Genomic DNA, 16,415 nt, shown 5'->3' with positions numbered 1-16,415 from the left:
TGGCTGCTGCTCTCCTGCTCCTCATTGGCCCGCGGCGGCACGGGGCGTGGTGATACCGCGGCTCGCTATTGGGCCGCAGGGTGGAAGTTCCGCCTCCTGCGGATGAGCAGCTGGGCGGTCCAATAGGCGGCGAGGGGCTGTACGGCAGCCGTACGGCAGCAGCGAAGATGGCGGTACTGGCGCCGGTCTTGGCGCTGCTCTATTCGGTGCCGGGGCTGTGCCGCTGGCTGGCGCGGCCCTACTACCCGCTCTCCGCCCTGCTCGCCACCGCCTTTCTGCTCGTCCGCAAGGTTCCGCCGCTTTGCCAAGGGCTGCCCTCGCAGCGGGAAGACGGCAACCCCTGCGACTTCGACTGGGTGAGGCGGCACGGCTTGTGGCTCTGCTGGGCCTGCTCCTGCGCCCCCTGAGCCTAGCCCCGACCTGCTGCTGTCCCGTACCTGTCCCTGCGCCCCTGGGCCTGCCTGTTCCTTAGGCCTGCACCCCCAGGCCTGGCTTCTCGCCTACCTACACAGCCTGCGAGGCCTGGCGCCCGGGTCTGCACTCCTTTCCCAGTCTTTGCACCTCCGGGCCCGGCTCTCTTCCAGGCCCAGATCCCAGGTCCGTCTGAAAGGCAAGGAAATTCCAGTAGCTGCCGATACTGCTTTGGCGGAGCTGGCTGCTGCTGAGGGGCTCCTGAGGCATCGCAAAAATGTGAGGCTGTACCTACAGCTCCCTTTTCTCGATGTCCTCTGCTCAGGATTCGGGAAGGAAAGGAGCTCCAGGAGGGGGCAGGGAACTGGCAGGGGCCAGCAGGGCTTGGCACGGCTGGTGCCAGGCTGGGCCAGGAGCAGCCTGGTTGCAAGAGGGTAGCTGCTGATTGCAGCTGTAGCCACTCCCAGGTTTTGCAGTCTGGCGGCGCTGGACAGCTGCTGTGTCCCATGAGCACCTCCTACTCACACTGTTTCTCCTGTCACAGCGGGAGGTGGAGATCCTCATGTTCCTCAGTGCCATTGTGATGATGAAGAACCGACGCTCCAGTGAGTTGGGGCCTGTGCTGTGGGGTGGGTGCATGGGGCTGTGGAGCTGCTGGTAGGGTCTCCACCAAGGAGCTGGATGGGTTGCGACCTGGAGGGCCAGATCTGGCATTCCCTTAGGGTCCTCCCTGGTCTTCTAGGGGGATCTGGTCCTATATCTTACCCCACTTTGTGTTCTACAGTCACTGTGGAGCAGCACATTGGGAACATCTTCATGTTCAGCAAAGTGGCAAACGCCATCCTCTTCTTCCGCCTTGACATCCGCATGGGCCTGCTCTACCTCACACTCTGCATAGGTGAGACCTGCTGGAAGGGGACCTGTCACACCAGAGGCAGCAGCAGTGCCCCCTCAACACAGCTTGGCTCCCTTTTCAGTGCCCCTTGTTACTGGTTGTTCTCCACACCACCAATTGGAAAAGGCAGAGCTACCTCTTGCTAGGGGGATGACCTGTGGCCTTCATTGCCTGGGGAGGCTGCAGGCATGAGGGATGTCTGCGGGCTTGGGAGGGGCAATGGTGGGCAAGGATAGGCTCAGAACGTGTCTTGAGAGAGAAGCGCACCTACCCCAGGGATTACCATGCCTTGGTTCCCCAAGCAGCTCTGGGGAAAGGAGGAGCTTTGTCCCAAACCCGGCGTGGGGGCACTCAGGGGTACTGTTGTTGCAGTGTTCCTGATGACCTGCAAGCCTCCTCTCTACATGGGCCCGGAGTACATCAAGTATTTCAGTGACAAGACCATAGATGTAAGTATCCTCTACCCAGGGAGGCTGGGGGGAGCTCTGTTTGCTCTCCTCTGCTGACTCTGCAGCTCTGTGACAGGAGGAGCTGGACCGGGACAAGCGGGTGACCTGGATTGTGGAGTTCTTTGCCAATTGGTCCAGCGAGTGCCAGTCTTTCGCCCCTATCTTTGCTGACCTTTCTCTCAAGTGAGTGGTGTTGAACAGGGCCCTCAGTGAGGTGCAGGGCTGGGGCTCAGGCCAGCCCTTCACTCAACGTACAGCACTCACAGCCTATCCCTGTCCTTCCCAGGTACAACTGCCCAGGGCTGCACTTTGGGAAGGTGGATGTTGGCCGGTACACGGATGTCAGCACCAGGTCTGGGAACAGATAGCCTGGGCTGGGCAGTGGAGTCCATGCTGGGGCAGAGTCCCTGGGACCCCCAGCCCCCTTCCCGCTGCCTGGGAGTCACCGTTGGCCTCTCCCCTATCTACCACAGGTACAAAGTCAGCACCTCACCCCTCACCAAGCAGCTGCCCACCCTTATCCTGTTCCAGGGTGGGACAGAGACTATGCGGCGACCGCAGATTGACAAGAAGGGCCGGGCTGTGTCCTGGACTTTCTCTGAGGTGGGTGGGATGTTCCAGCCTCCTGCTTCCCTGCTTATAGGTCAGGAATGGGGCTCTGGGAGGGTGGGAGGTCCCTGGAGTGCCATCGTTGTCTGTCCACTACAGGAGAACGTCATTCGGGAGTTCAACCTCAATGAGCTCTACCAGAAAGCCAAGAAGCAGTCAAAGCCCCGGGAGGAGGGATCCGAGGAGTCTGCCGGGGCACGGGCAGCAACTGGACACTCCGATGGGGAGACTAAGAAGGACAAATAGAAGCTGTCCTGTGCCATCACCCATCACTGCGTCACCATCATCCTGGTGGCACCGGCCTTGCGGGGTCTGCCCTCTATCCTGGCCGGGCCTTGGGCTGCTCCCGGTGGGGAAAGCCCCGGCTGCGCCCCTGGCAAGCAGGCAGCGCTCCGGTGCGGGCAGGGCCGTAGGAAAGCCCCGCACCTGGTTAACGCTCATCTTCATCGCTGACAATAAAGGCACCGTGACCGTGACCATGAGCCTGACCGTGGGCGGGACCCGGCTCAAGGGGGGCGGGATCGCCGCCGAGGCCGCGTTCCTATTGGCTTGCGCCGCTCCGCGGGCTGGCGGCGCGGGCGGAACCACTGAACCAGGCCGAGGTGGGGGCCTGTGGTCTGTCTGCCGCTGGGGTCCGACCGCTCCGCCACGGCTGGTGCGGGGAGGGCAAGGGTGGGTCCCACGGCGGGGAAGAGAGCAGCGGCTCAGCCTGTCGACCTGGCACCCGCGCTGCGCCGCTCAGCCCTTGACTGTCCCTTCGGACGCCCTACCCGCCGCGGGCTGCCCGGGTGGCGGAGCCTGGCGCGGTGCTCCTCGGTCCCGGCACGTGGTCGGCGAGGCAGGTAGGAGGCGGTGCGGCGGGCCCTGGCGGCGTGTGCCCTGAGCTGGCTCCGGCTCCCCGTCGTGCCTGTACCGGCCGTTGCTTCTGCCCTTGCTCTTTCAGCGCTGCAGCGGCCCCGGGACCCGTTTTTCCCAAACCGGGGTTCCTGCGCCCTCCCCCATCCCAGCCGACGCGTCCGTGTCCAGGGCGCGCCTCTCCTTACCCCCCATAGTGAATCTCCGAGCTCTCACCCTTGATTCTATTCTGTAGCAGGGTCCCGACGGGAACCTGTCTTTTACTTCATCCACAGCGAGACCCGGGTCGTGCCCTCGCTGTTCCGAGCTCCACCTTCTCGTCAGACGTTACCCTCCCGGCCCGGGATGGCTCCCCGCGGTAGAAAGCGCGGGGCGCAGCAGTCGGCGGCGGCCGAGGCATCGGAGCAGGCGGGGTCCCCGCGGAAGCGGGCTCGTCCCGAGGGCGAGAGCAGTGCGGGGGACACTGGCCCCCGCATCGTCATCGAGCATTGGTGAGCCGGGCCGGGTGCCGAAGTGGGGGGGTCCTGGGAGTCCCCTTCGAGTACTGACCCCCCCCCCCCCGCGGCGTCTGTCCCCAGTAAGAGCTGACGGGTGTACGGGCGGAACGCGGCGGCGCTGAGCGAGGCCCTGCGCCGAGCCGCGGCGCACCTCCCCGTGGAGATCAACCCCCGGCAGCCGCGCAGGAACAGCTTCGAGGTGTCCCTGGTGAAGGAGGACGGCAGCAGTGAGTGCTGGGGCTGCCGGGGAGGATGGGGGAAGCCTCCTGGCCGCCCCTGACCCACCCCCCTTTTGTGTTACCCAGCCGTGGAGCTGTGGAGCGGCATTGGGAAGGGTCCCCCTCGTAAACTGAAGTTTCCTCAGCCGGAGGCTGTGGTGGAAGCTCTGAAGAGCAGCTTGGCATAGAAGGGGCAGCCAGGTAAACAGAGTCAGGGTGAAGACAGGGTCAGGAAGGGGGACTGGGACCACACGCTAACTGTCCTTTCTCCCCAGCCAGGGCTGTCACCCGTGGCATGAGCGTCTATGAAGAGATGAGATGAAGTGGGGGGCACCTGCCAGCCTCAGTCCCGTCTCTGATGCTGTAGCTCTACCATGAGCAGCCACTGCTGGACCCCCTGGCTCCCCTTCATCCTCCCTGCCATTCCCCAATAAAGTTAAGCAGCCCCACAGCACAGCTCCAGTGCTTTATTTTTATGTCATGGGGTAAGAGTAGCCCTTCCTGCAGTGCCCTGAGCGTGGGCAGTGGGGGAAAAGAGCAAGTTCCCCTAGGTGAGGATATCTACTTCCTCATCCGACTCAGATGAGGGGCAGGGCCAAGCACAGACAGTGCCAGGGGGCAGACACGGCTCCACCGTCCCCACGTCCACCTCCTCTTCCTTGGGGTCCCCTGTGGGCACCACTTGCCCACAGCCCTGCTTCTTCCAGACTCCCTGGGGGTTCCGCCGGTGTGAGGAGTGCTTGCCCGCTTGCCCCAGTGCTCCTGCATCCGGGTGTCGCTCCGGTTCTGTCACTCCTTCGCTGGCGACTGCCACAGCAGCTGGTGGCTGCCGGTCCCGTACCACCTCCCAGCAGCCCTTGCTCTCCACCTTCCGCAGCTTCACCCGCCCCACCGGGCTGGGGCGTGCGGTCCCTGGAAAGCATGACTGCCCCCGCGGGGAGACGCTGGTGCTCCTGGGGGTGCTGCTGTCCCCCCTGGGCTCAGCCCTGCCATCCGCCTCCACTGGGCAGCTGTGCTGTGTGGGGCCCAGGCAGGAGCGGTTGAGGTGCCGCGGGGGCCCCAACCTCACCAGACGTCCCCCCTGGAGCTGCAGTGACTCGAGCTCGGTGACACGGAGGAGGCGGGCAGCTGCAAGCACCTCCTGCACTTCGTCCTGCGTGGCCTCCAGCTCAGCAGTGTAGAGGAAGTGCACCAGCTTGCGCAGCACCCCAATCTTCAGCCCTCCCAGCTCCAGCACCACTCTGTGACCCCGAGGCGGCAGCTCCTGGCCCAGCTGCTCCCTGAAAAAGGGGCTGCAGACAGAGAGGATGCAGCAGTGGGCCACCACCGTCCCTCCTGTGAAGCAACAGCGGCTGTCACCACTCTGAAATCTGCCGTGGCCCTCTCCTGGGGGTGGCAGGGACCCGGGCCGGGCCGTGCTATTGCTCACCTTCAGCTTGGAGGAGCGCGTCGCAGAAGACATCGGCTCGCTGCTGCTGCTGGTAGAGGTGCTGGAAGGCCGCGCGGAGCAGGCGGGTGCTGCGGTAGAGCAGCCGCCGGGCGGCCGCCGGAGAGCCCATGGGCAGCCTGCAAGACAGAGCAGTGCTGGGGCCGGACCGAGTGGTTTGGGGCTAGGGTGCAGGAGGCCCGGCGCGGCAGCAGCATCGCGTGTACGGCACCCTGCAAAACCCCCTCCGTCGGGGCCCCGCTGCCGTGCGAAGGCTCGGAAGGCCGCGCGTGCCGGCCAAGCCACGAAGCTCCGATGCGCCACCAGAGGGCGCCAGGGACGACGGGCCCGGGTCTGCCGCCCGCCAGCCGCGTGCCCTGGCTCGGCCCGCGTCCACCCCCTCCCCGCCCCGGCCGGCAGCCCTGTGCCCGCCGCGTACTTACCGAGGAGGAAGAGATGGCTGACAAAAAGCTGGGGCCGAGGGGAGAGCGAGAGCTGAGAGCAGCGCACCCGCAGCACCCGATCGCCTCGCACCCACCGCCCGGCGTGGCCCATCAGCTCGCTCCGCCCAGCGGCAGCCTCGCCATTGGTTCGTCCCGCACCCAATCATAACCTGTCGGCCAATGGAGACGCGGCAGAGGGTCCGTGGCGGGAGGAGCGCGGGGGCGGGGCGCTGGCTGGGTGCGACGGGGTGGTAGGGGGCGACGGCTGGAGGGACGCATGTACTCGACCCGAAAGCTTTCGGCAGAGGCCGTTCGTGGCAGAGCCTTTCCGCCAAGACGAACGCCTCTGCTGAACCCCCCTCGACTGTGGCCCCTGCCCCTTCTCTCTGCCCCCTCTGGCGGCGCTGCAGCTGGGCAAGCGGGGTCGAAGCCGCAGGCTCCTGTGTTGCGCTTGTCCGAAGGCGGCCTCCGGGCCTCGGTGCCACTGAAGTGACGGGCTGCGGGACCCCTGCGTCCCTGCCGAGGGCTGCTCTCGAGTCCCACCGCCCCCGCGGGGCAGGGCGTGAGGAGGAGCAGAGGTCTGCCCTGCCCTTCGCCCCTACTTGCCAGAGCGGGCGGATGAGCTGTGCCCTGGGCAGCGAGCTCTGTGGGCTCTGGTCGCTATCAGGGTGACTCCTGAACGCTCCCAATAAATAGCGGCGGGTGCTGCCTGCAGAGCAGCCTCTCCTGGCAGGCTGGCCTGGGATTTCATGTTTTCAGAGCCCTGTATCAGGCCTCGTTCGGGATTTTCAGAGTCTACCGTGGCCTTGCGTGTGAGGAGCTCTGCATTTGCGGCCTCTCGGGAGGAGCCGGGCATGCCCAGGGGCAGCGGGTTTCTGCAGGGAAGGATGAGACGGTGGGCGCTTTGCAAGCCGCCCTTCATGCAAACGATGCTGCCTACTTAGTCTGAAAGTATTTTGTCATTTCATAAAGCATCTATTGTAAAAACATCTGCGTCAGTCACTCCGCACGCATGAACAACAGATCTAATGATCCCGGCCCGACTGCCCGGAGACGTTTGCTGCTCCCACAAACAACCAAAGTGGGTGGAAGTTTCAAGAGCTGCGGAAGAATAGGAGTCTGGATGACACCATGGATTTTAAACCTACGAAGTTTTCAAGTGTGGTATCACCCCTTGATATTTTCCACGGCTTTGCAGATGGATTTTCATCTAGTTTGACCTATGAGGGTGGTTTTCTCCCTCTGTTTTTGCTGTGTGCAAAACTAACACAAGAAAGAAAGCGCCTGAGGATAAGCCTGGGCCAGTGGCTGCTGAGGTTAGTGGCAGTCTTTCCACTGACCTCGGCTGGCTTGGAGCCTGGCCATAAATACTGAGGGATAGAGAAAAACAAGTAATTTTATATCAAAGTGCTATCCTGTGTTCTTAAAAATAGAAGGGAAATGGAGATGTTTCCTCCCCCACACCTTGCAATCTTTTGGAATTACAATGATTGGAGCCATCCCTTGGAAAGCCTGGATTCAGCAAGAGCAGAAGGACTCAGACACTGTCAGAGGGGTTGGCCTTCTGATGTCAAAGCCTGAACACTGCAGCCTCAGGGTTTCAAACCATCCTCCACCTGCCAATTGCCTGCAGTTCCACAGCAGCCCCCATACCTGTGTCCCAAACCTGGAAAGCTCCCCTTGGGAAGTACTTTCAGCTTCAGAGAAGACCTCTGCAAGCACACAGCAAAGACATAACTGGCTCTCGGATGCGAGGAGCCACCTGGACTTAACCACATTGAGAAGGCAGAGTAGGGAGAGGGGGAGTGTACTGCCTGGGGATCGGGAGATGAGTGGAAAGCTTCTCCAGCCAAGACTGAGGTGCAAGCAGGTGCTCTTTTGGAGAGCCTGCACATAAAGGGACCTCATCAGCAGAAATAATTTTCCAGTGGGGACTGGGAGAGCAAGGAAATGTCACAGAGCCTGAGTGCAGTGACATTACAAAATCCTAAGGCACTGGTATTGTAGGAATCCCTCCCCAACATAAGCAGGTGAGGCAGTATCCCAAGCACTGGAGGAGCCCAAATCTTGATTGCTGGCTTGGGAATCAGATTTGCTTCCTGTGGTCAGGCTCACTGAGTGCTTGTGCAGCCATACAGCAAGGAGAGATAGAAAGGCTGCCTGCTTTGCCAAGAGAACCAGTTGTCAGGAGAGGAGATGTGTCCAGCGTCTCCTTTCCTGCCTTTCATATGACTTGAGGAATCCCCTCCCAGGCTAGTTGAGGCTGAGGTGGTCAGCTGGTCACCCTGCTCCAGCTGCAGAGGAATGAGCTGTGGTTGCTTGTCCACCCCAGGAAAGATGCCAAGGCACGGCTGGGCTCTTCCCTCCCTCTCGTGTCCCTCTGTGCCCTTCCTCCCATTCCTGAAGCCATCCTAGAGGCAGGGTTAATAACAGGGTGAGCACACTATGTCTATCCCTGTCCAGAGACATGCTCAGGAGTACTGGTGGCTCTTCCATCTGCAGGAGAAGCAGAGATGAATGAGGGCTCTAACAGGAGGAACAAAGCCTCTCAGCTCTGGAAGCATGATGCCTGTGCTGTGCAGAACAGCTCCCCTGTATCCACTGCTGCTGTGCAAGCCTCCCTGGACTAGGGAACATGCCACAGGTATTCCCCTGCCCCTGGGGTCTGTGGTGGACAATGGGGTCACAGGGCCACTTTGGCAGGAAGACACAGCCCTGGCCTGTGAGAGATGTTGGGTCCTTTGTTTTGGGGTGGTTTGAGCATTTCAAGCGAGGAGCCCTTTGCCTTGGGGGTGTTTTCAGTGTCTCACAGAGGTGGCAGCACTAATCCCCGTCACACAAAGCCCACTCCTCCATTGCATCCCCCACAGCTGCGGTGCTGCCTGTCCTGCCTCGCCAGTAGCCTTGTCCTGTCCCTAAAATGTACTGATATATGACCTGGTGATAGTACAAAATGCTCCCATTGTAGATACACAAAAGAGGCCTTTCATGAGCGTCACTTTTTCTAGTGCCCAGAGCAAGATAACCTGCACTGGGAAAAAAGCATCGAACGCCCTTTTGTCACCTTGACCCCTCTTTAAACATTGACATCTGTACTTGCTGCCAGGATTGGCGACTGAGGCTCCTGCTGCCGCACCAGCAGAACGCGTAGGACAGTGAATCTCTCTGTCCACTTTCAGGTGCTCTGAAGCTGGTTACCTGAGACACAGCCTGTGCTTCACTTTGCTAGGGACTCAGGCGCCCGTCCTGGGCGAGCGGCTGGGCACGGCTCCCGGGTGACTCAGCGGATCGGGAATGCTGAGAGGGTTTATCTCCTGGTTGGGCTTCCTGAGCAGGGAAGGTGGCTCGGTCTGGAGGTGGCCCAAAGGAGCGCTGGTTATCCAGGCTCCCTCTGCTGTTGGTGGGAAGAGAGGCCTCTCCAAAGGACAAGTCACGTCTTCCCGGCGGCTGCCTAGCCCCCAGATCAGCAGATTCTGCGTTCGTCAGGAAAAAGGAGGTTCTTATCATGGGACTCCCAACAGCTGTGATTGTTTTCTAGCAATGCCTCTTTTTGCTTCTGTTGCTACACTGCAGCACAGGACCTGCCTCTCTTCCCCCGTTCTTGGGAAGCACCTCATACTTGGCTGCAGCTGCCACAGAAGGGAAGGATGAAGGCAGGGGTCCGTGGCTGGGAAGGGAGCTGGAGGTGGAAAGAGGAAGAAGAGGAGACTGCAAGTCTCTTAGTGCGAGATCATTGTGGGGTTGGGAGAGATTTCCATGCATGATGCAGTGGAAATCTTGTGCATTTGAGCCAGGGATGTATCAGGAATTTGGCCTGTTGGGATGCAGCAAGGGCAGGCATCAAAAGGTTTGCTGCAGCCGGTTTGCAGGCAGGGGAGAGCTCAAACACAGCTGGAGGCAGGTACCTCACTTTCCTGTGGCTGAACTTTGTGCCAAGCATGTGGAGCTGCCCAGTGCTGCTCTGGGAAGGTGTCAGGGTGGGCTGTGGACTTGCTTTACTGCCTGGCGTCTTCAGATTCAGGCTGAAAGACTCCAGCAACCCCAGCTTCCCTCCTCCCCTTTAACACTGCCATGTGACAGAGGAGTCGTGTCACCCCTCAGTGCCACAATTACCCTCGTGCAGGGGGAAGAAGACAACAACCTGTTGGGATTCCCATAGGAAAGGGGCTGCGGAAGCGCCTTGTTGTTCTGACACAGAACAATGCAGGCCATCTCTGAGCAGCCTTTGTAGGACCCGGGCCGGCAGCCTCCCCTTCCTCTGGCCCTCCACTGCCCAGGAGCACTGCTCTGCCTGGTAAACAAGTTGTCTTGCCCTGTTCCGGTGGTGGCTGCATCTTCTGGGTGTCTCGTCTGGATAAGGCATCAGCAGCGCTGCAGGATGAAAGGGGATGTGCAAGATGTTATTACACACAATTACTGTAAAAGAGGGCAATTCTTCCCACATCTCTTCTCCCCAGGAAGAAGTGGGACAGGCTGCCATGGGAGCTGTATTCAAACAAGAGCATGATCTGCTGCTGGGCACACTGAAATCAGAGGACGAAGATCCAGCCTGCCTTCAGAAGGAGGCAGACACTGTTGGGCATTCTGGAGCTGCTGGCCTCTGAGTCAGAAGCTCAAGGTGGCCATGTACAGATAGGCCCTATCCAGCTCCATCCTGCAGCCCTCAGGACAAGAGGCACTCTCCTGCCTTCAAAGAGATCAGGCTCCAGATCCAGCGCAGAGCCAGCAGAGGTGTTTCATCAGCAGTGGTGTGTTTCATCTGTGAAGAAACTAAAGACTTTGAAGACTGTTAAATTTCTAGGCTGACTGAAACAGCAGCAATGCAGCATTGTACCTGGCTCAGCAGACTTTCTGTGCCAGCAGGCACTTGCCTGCTGTCCATGTCAGGGGCAGCCATATGCCTCATGCTCTCCCCTGCACACACTGCGTCGTGCTGCCTGTGTCTGCCAGGCTTTTACACACAGATGAAGCTTTAGCATGACTCCCTAGGCACCCTGCTCCTGGCCACTCACCTTCCAGAGGGTGAGGACCAGGCAATTCAATAGTGACAGGGGAGTGTGAGGAAGGGCACCAGAGGCTGTGTTTAGAATCTCCCAGTGGGCTGAACTAAGTTGTGAGCTGATGTGGAACAGCCTCATCTGTGGATCCCCCATACTAGCACTCAAGGTTACATGCTGTTTTCAGCCATGCTTTGTCAAGGGCAGGGGGTTTGTGTGACACAGCAGGCCCACGTGTGCACCTCACTAAAAGTCTTTTGTCCAAACAACCTGGGCTGGGGCCCTCATGGGCACACTGTGGCAATTTCTGTTGGGTGGAGGAGCAGGGTATCCCCAATGCCTTTTTGTGAGGGAGAGCTGTCCCTTCAGAGGTGTCAGAAATCCTGGGCACAGGCAAGCAAGGGCTCTTCTTTGCAGAGATTCACACTGATGAGGCTCCAAGGGACCTTCCCCCTTGTGTGAGCAAGAGAAGGGGAGGGCAGACAAAGATTGTTTGAGTTCCAGGAGCAGCTCTCAATGAAGACACAGGGCTGAAAAAGGCCCTGACTTGCTCAGTTTGGGTGACAGCAAGGATGAAGATGCATGAGAAGTTTCCCACTATGGGGTGAAAAAACATCTCTTCTCCCTAGGAGGGCCAGAGGGCAGCTCTCCTGACTTTATATCCAGCAGGCTGGGTGACCCTCATTATAATCAAACATCAGGGAGAGTTTGGGGGTCCCATGACTCATTAATCTCCTAAATGTGCCCTTCGCATGTACTGAACCTATTTCTCCCCATTACACCCTCTTGCACCACCCTTAGCAAACTCCACCCTGGCCGGGGATTACCTCCTCCAAACATTTGCAGGCTGCTATCACATCTCCCCCACCCCATCCTTGCCTCACCAAGCAATGCATATTTACCCTGAGAATCACCTGTCCCCACCCAAAACCTCCCTCACCCCTTTTCCTCTGGTCATTACCTCACTAACCGTCTGGCAATCAGGAGCAGGTGGGGCTCTCCCCACTGCCTCAATCCCGACAGCCCAGGACCAGAGGCAAGCAGAAAGCTGTCACCTTCAGGGGATCTGGATGTGTACCCTCCCAGGTGAGCCGTGGAACATGGGGAGGGGCAGGCTGAGCATCACCTCCTCACCTCCCCAGGGAAGGAGAGATCCTCCACCACCAGTGTCCAAGTAATGGAGTGCTGGCAGCTGCTTCATGCCCATGCTGTGCTCCCAGAGCCATGGAGTGGCAGCAGCAGGCCCTGGGAAGTGACACTGCTCCCCATGCTGGTTACAATTCTCTGACGGGATTAGCTGCAATTATTAAACCTCACGTTTAAATTTCCTGCCTGAGGACCCTCCAGGTCCCCCTCTGTTATTTCTCCACACTAGCAGGGACAGCAGCACTGCTTGGTTTGGTGCTTCGGAAGCCAGGCAGAGCAGGATGGCTTTGGCTGTGTGGTGCTGGCATTTCCTTTCCCACCTGCTGCAAAAGGCACCCTTACCACTGCATGCCACCCCCGGCTCGTCTAATCTGGCTTTCACGGCACTCTGCCAGCCCTCCCCGTATTGGCAGTCCTTTGCCTGTCCATACAGCTTTGGCCACACAAAAGCTTCTCAAAACCGGGCACAGTCACTCCCGGGGGCTTTTAGGTCCCTTCCCCTGGACTGGCTAGCAGTATTTCCATCCCTCGGTACTGGTTCTACCCCCCCTTCTTGCATTTCCATGAGTAGGAACCTGTGGGACACACTGGTACGTGCAAGGGGCAGAACCCATCCAGGCTGAATTCTTAGCTCCAAGCCAGGCTGGAGGGCTCGTAGTGCTCCCCTGGGACCGGTGCTGGTGGGCTCCCACCAGCACCTGCTCCAGAGAGCCAGGCGGAAAGGGCGACCCCTCTGAGGGTCTGCAGTCCATCACTCTCCCGAGTCCTGACCCTGGGCAAATTGCACCCTGGATGGGGTCACACGTGTCACCTCAATTCCAGCGTGACAGGGCGGCCACGAGAAACCCTCTCGCCCCACCGCCCCCAGCAGCAAACCTGCACCCCAGATCGCCTCTCCCTGGGCAGATCCTGTCCTGGAGTGAGCCCTTACCCAAAAGGAGACCCGGCTAGGGGAACGCGGATCCCCGGGCAGAGCCCACGGGACAGACCCCACCGGCCCAGCCCCGAGCGGTCTCGACTCGCCCCCTCCAGCCGCGGGCGCCAACGGCGAGCCGGGCGGCGTCCAGCTCCGCCTGCCATTGGTCGAGACGCGTGACGCCGGAGGCGGAGCCTCGTCTGGCCCCGCCCCACCGGCGCAACTTCCATTTTAGGTGCGGGAGCGGCGCGGGGCGCACGGCGCGGCCAGGCCCGGCCCGACCCCACCGACTGTTTGGCTTCCACCGGCACCGTGCGGACCTGGGCACCACCTGCAGCGCTCGCACGTTACTGGGCGCCTCGCCTCTCGTCTCGCCGGTCCCTGCGGAGCGGGCCGGGTGGCTGTAGCGCCGCCGCGGGGCTGGACCGCCCTTTCCCCCGTGCCCCCCCGTCCGCCGAAGAGTCCGGCCACGGTGAGTCCCGCTCTTGGCGTCCCTGTCGCCGCCTGCCTAGGGAGTGGGGTGGGGGGATGGGAAGCTGGTGCGGGCCGGCGCCAACTGGGCGCCGCACGCCTCCGCGACGGGAGGGGGAGGCCCGTCCCTCTCCCCGCGGCCCTCCCAGTGCTACCTGGACTCGCCTGTGTTCTCTTTCCGGGGCCGGTTGAAGTCGGACCCCGGTGGCTCGCCGCTGCCGCGGAGCCGGGTGCTAGGGCGGGGACCACTGCCCGGGAGCTGGGTACCAGGCGGGGACCGCGCCCCACGGGGCCGGTCGGGACAGCGGAGTCCGGCCCGGGCGGGGGCGCTGGCGGGGCCCGGCCCGCCCGGAGCCGTTGGGGAGCAACACAAAGGCGGCGGGGTCGGGCGGCCGCCCCACTCCGCGCAGGGTGCCGGCCCGTCGTCTCCGCTGCTCTGCCTCCCCGGAACAAAGGCAGCCCGTGTGCCAGCTCCTCGCGGCCGGCACCGGCCCCCCCCTGCTCCTCGTTGCCTTTGTGCGGGGACCGGCGCTGGGCCCCGCCGCACGTCTCTGCTGGTGAACGGCCCGGGTCTGTGACTGCCGCCCAGACGAAGACGGTCTGATTCCCGGTAGCTGGTTCACCTGCGTCTTTGTTCTGTCGAGGAAGGGGCTGAAGGGCTCGAGGGTGAAGGGCTCCTCTTAAAGAAACAGCTTTGAGCTTCGAAACAGCCCAGATGAGCTTCCGCTGGAACCGCAGCCACCGGAGTGATACCGGGACACTTCCAGGGGAGGCCCCGAGCTCTGCCGGCCGCAACTGCTTTCACTCCGCGCTGTCACTGAGCAGCGGCTCGGCTCTCCCGGCCCAGAGCCTTTTGTGCGAGGAGTAGGTGACCTTCGACGCCCTGCCGCAGCTGAGGCTCTCCCGTTCACCCTACGAGCGTGGTGGAGAAGAGCCCGAGCTTGGGGCGAAGGTGCTCGGGCTGGGCTGCTCTCTCACGAGGTGAATGCGCGGCACGGGCGGGCCCGCAGGAGCGAACGGGCACCGCTGTTATGCCCCTGGGCTTTGGGCGAGGGAGCCTGGACAACAAAGCTTCCTCTGATTGCTGGGGAGGGCCGAACCTCATCAAGGTGCTTCCCCTCTCTAGTGAGGACTGCGTGCCCGGGCTCTTCCTTGGGCCGTGACAATGGGGTGACAGGGCTGTCCTCCCCTGGCTGGGCCAAAGTTCCTGTCCCCAGGCTGTGGCACCCAGTCTTGCACAGGCTCCCGTCCAGCAGCTGCTGAGCCGGAGGGGAGCATCTGAGTGCATGTGAGGCTGCCTAGGCATGTGGGGCGTTGTAGTGGCATCTAACTACAGATGTGTGTAGTTCTGTTTGATGTGACCCCTACACTGAGTGGATGCTTTTGGACTCGGCTGGCCAGTTCTTGGTATGGAATTGGAAACGGTCTTGTCCTTGGCTCTGTAGGGAGCAGGGGAAGCTTGGCACCTCCGGGACCCTGGTGTGCTAGGAATCCCATAGTTGGCATTTCAAAGCTTCCCTTGCTGTGCCGCCTTCATTTTCCTTCAAGAAGCTCCTGGACATGACAAGGTGAACAGCTGGCAGGCAACTTTCGGGCTCCTGTCTCTACTTATAGCAGATGCTCTTGAGTGTGAGTGATCTGTGGAGCCGTCTGGGGCTCCCACTGTGGGGGAAGCATATCCAGGTCTGTGGGAAGTCATGTGCTGGGAAGAGCCCAAACAGGGTGATCTCCAGTCGTCTCCAGGGTTACAGTGCCAGTTTCGTCCTGCTACCAGCACTTTTCTGGAGGCAGGATGTCTTACCTATCAGTGTTGACTTTAAAGAAAAAGAGGTTTCTGAAAAGCTGTTTTCCTTCTGCTTGATTGAACCTGGCTGGGGTTGTGCTGCGTGCAAGTGATTGTCCATCCGATGTGCAGCATTGACTGGAATCTTGTGTGGAGCCTTCCTGGAAGGGGCGGGAAGATGAAAGCACTTGATTCGTGGAGTGTGCTGGCCTTGCCTGAGTTGCCACAGAGGAGTGAGCCTCCTCCCTTCCGACTCGAGGGTCAGACCATGATCTTTGTGGCAGAGCAGCCCTTGAGGCCATCCCTTCCCTAGAGATAGGCTGGAGTTAGATGAATGCTCCAGCCCATACCATGTAGCCAGTGTCTCTATCCCTGGATTGCTTCTCATCTCTTCTCTCCTCCAGCCTCTGGCATGGAGATAAGACAGTGGTGTATTGCATTTGTGCTGGGGGTGGCTTTGGGACACCCAGAAAATAATAGCATAGCTTGGATCATGCCTGGAAGGCCATTGGCTTCTCAAAATAGCTCACCAGTGTCTGCCACCTCAGGGGAGAGCGCTGGTTAAATCTCTTGGTTTCTCTTCCCAACAACCCCTCGGAACTGTCTCTCATTTACTGCTGGCAAAGACAGAGCCCTTTCCCAAGACTGTGGTGGTGCTGTCTCCAGGGAAGTACAGAGCTCTCCTCTTGACTCTGAAATCCTGGCATGATTGTTTTCCCCTATCCCTGCCCTGCTGACAGCGAGGAGTAGAACCGCGGAGCCGGTTGGGGCCATAAAAGGCAACAGGTGTTGCTTGGATGTGGTGACAAAACCCAAACCTGTTGGGTGATTCAGGCAACTCATTTTGTGTGTGACACAGGGCTTGGCCAGTGGAGGAGGTTGTCTTCTGGCACAGAGTGCAGGAATAGGAATGTGTCTCGGCATGAGGCTGATGCAAAGGGGCTGGATTTACAGTCTCTTGACCAAAGTCCTCAAGTTCCCCAAGGTGGCCACAACTTTCTGTTTGCTTTTTATGTTCTGAAGAGGCTGTCTGGGGGGAAGCTGTTTCTTGGAGTGATTTCTTGCATTGGAAACTCCCAGCAGCAGGACGATGAGTCTGTCTGGCTCCTGCCTGTCTTGTGCTTGTTGCTAATCTGCTTCCCTTCCCACCCAGGGGTGCTGCTGGTGCAGCATTGCCTGCTGCTGGTTCAGCACAGGAGTGCCAGTCTGGTGGCTGCTGCACTCGGGGCCTGACCTGTGGGTTGATTTGCTCTGCACATCCCTGTGTGACCTTAGCCTCCCTACAAGGAGGAAGTGAGT

The 16,415-nt window shown here is 60.4% G+C and overlaps 4 protein-coding genes across 9 annotated transcripts in view; 3 read left to right on the top strand and 1 right to left on the bottom strand.

Moving 5' to 3' along the window:
* The first annotated feature begins 113 nt into the window (after window positions 1-113).
* On the top strand, window positions 114-2,702 carry TMX2 (thioredoxin related transmembrane protein 2). The gene is made up of 8 exons (XM_064163475.1): window positions 114-356; window positions 956-1,016; window positions 1,196-1,309; window positions 1,679-1,755; window positions 1,832-1,938; window positions 2,042-2,107; window positions 2,229-2,358; window positions 2,464-2,702. Exons 1-8 carry the CDS (start codon window positions 168-170, stop codon window positions 2,608-2,610), a joined length of 891 nt encoding a protein of 296 aa, XP_064019545.1. The 5' UTR covers window positions 114-167; the 3' UTR covers window positions 2,611-2,702.
* Window positions 2,703-3,120: 418 nt separating this feature from the next.
* SELENOH (selenoprotein H) lies at window positions 3,121-4,385 on the top strand. Its single transcript, XM_064163477.1, has 5 exons — window positions 3,121-3,206; window positions 3,495-3,710; window positions 3,798-3,943; window positions 4,022-4,135; window positions 4,210-4,385. Exons 2-4 carry the CDS (start codon window positions 3,565-3,567, stop codon window positions 4,120-4,122), a joined length of 393 nt encoding a protein of 130 aa, XP_064019547.1. The 5' UTR covers window positions 3,121-3,206; window positions 3,495-3,564; the 3' UTR covers window positions 4,123-4,135; window positions 4,210-4,385.
* Window positions 4,386-4,387: 2 nt separating this feature from the next.
* BTBD18 (BTB domain containing 18) lies at window positions 4,388-6,801 on the bottom strand. The gene is made up of 3 exons (XM_064163474.1): window positions 5,804-6,801; window positions 5,364-5,500; window positions 4,388-5,269 (listed from the first exon to the last, which is right to left on the bottom strand). Exons 1-3 carry the CDS (start codon window positions 5,968-5,970, stop codon window positions 4,482-4,484), a joined length of 1,092 nt encoding a protein of 363 aa, XP_064019544.1. The 5' UTR covers window positions 5,971-6,801; the 3' UTR covers window positions 4,388-4,481.
* Window positions 6,802-13,244: 6,443 nt separating this feature from the next.
* Window positions 13,245-16,415, top strand: part of CTNND1 (catenin delta 1) — a 29,844-nt gene continuing 26,673 nt past the window's right edge. For 5 of the 6 annotated variants that reach the window (XM_064163469.1, XM_064163471.1, XM_064163470.1 and 2 more), the window contains exon 1: window positions 13,245-13,334. The gene's annotated coding sequence lies outside the window, so the exon portion shown is untranslated. The remainder of the gene's footprint in view (window positions 13,335-16,415) is intronic. The other variant, XM_064163472.1, reaches the window with a different exon arrangement.

This window comes from Pogoniulus pusillus, chromosome 24, assembly GCF_015220805.1.
Source record: "Pogoniulus pusillus isolate bPogPus1 chromosome 24, bPogPus1.pri, whole genome shotgun sequence".
Classification (NCBI taxonomy): Eukaryota; Metazoa; Chordata; class Aves; order Piciformes; family Lybiidae; genus Pogoniulus; species Pogoniulus pusillus.
This window is presented reverse-complemented; position numbering and strand designations above follow the sequence as displayed.

Bases quoted from the DNA above. Each gene is read 5' to 3' on its own strand.
- TMX2 (XM_064163475.1), top strand. From the start codon at position 168: ATGGCGGTACTGGCGCCGGTCTTGGCGCTGCTCTATTCGGTGCCGGGG. The intron at 2,108-2,228 runs GTCTGGGAACAG...TATCTACCACAG, and splicing joins TACACGGATGTCAGCACCAG to GTACAAAGTCAGCACCTCAC. The intron at 2,359-2,463 runs GTGGGTGGGATG...TGTCCACTACAG, and splicing joins TGTCCTGGACTTTCTCTGAG to GAGAACGTCATTCGGGAGTT.
- BTBD18 (XM_064163474.1), bottom strand. From the start codon at position 5,970: ATGATTGGGTGCGGGACGAACCAATGGCGAGGCTGCCGCTGGGCGGAG. The intron at 5,501-5,803 runs GTAAGTACGCGG...TCTGTCTTGCAG, and splicing joins CAGCCATCTCTTCCTCCTCG to GCTGCCCATGGGCTCTCCGG. The intron at 5,270-5,363 runs GTGAGCAATAGC...GTTGCTTCACAG, and splicing joins CGCGCTCCTCCAAGCTGAAG to GAGGGACGGTGGTGGCCCAC.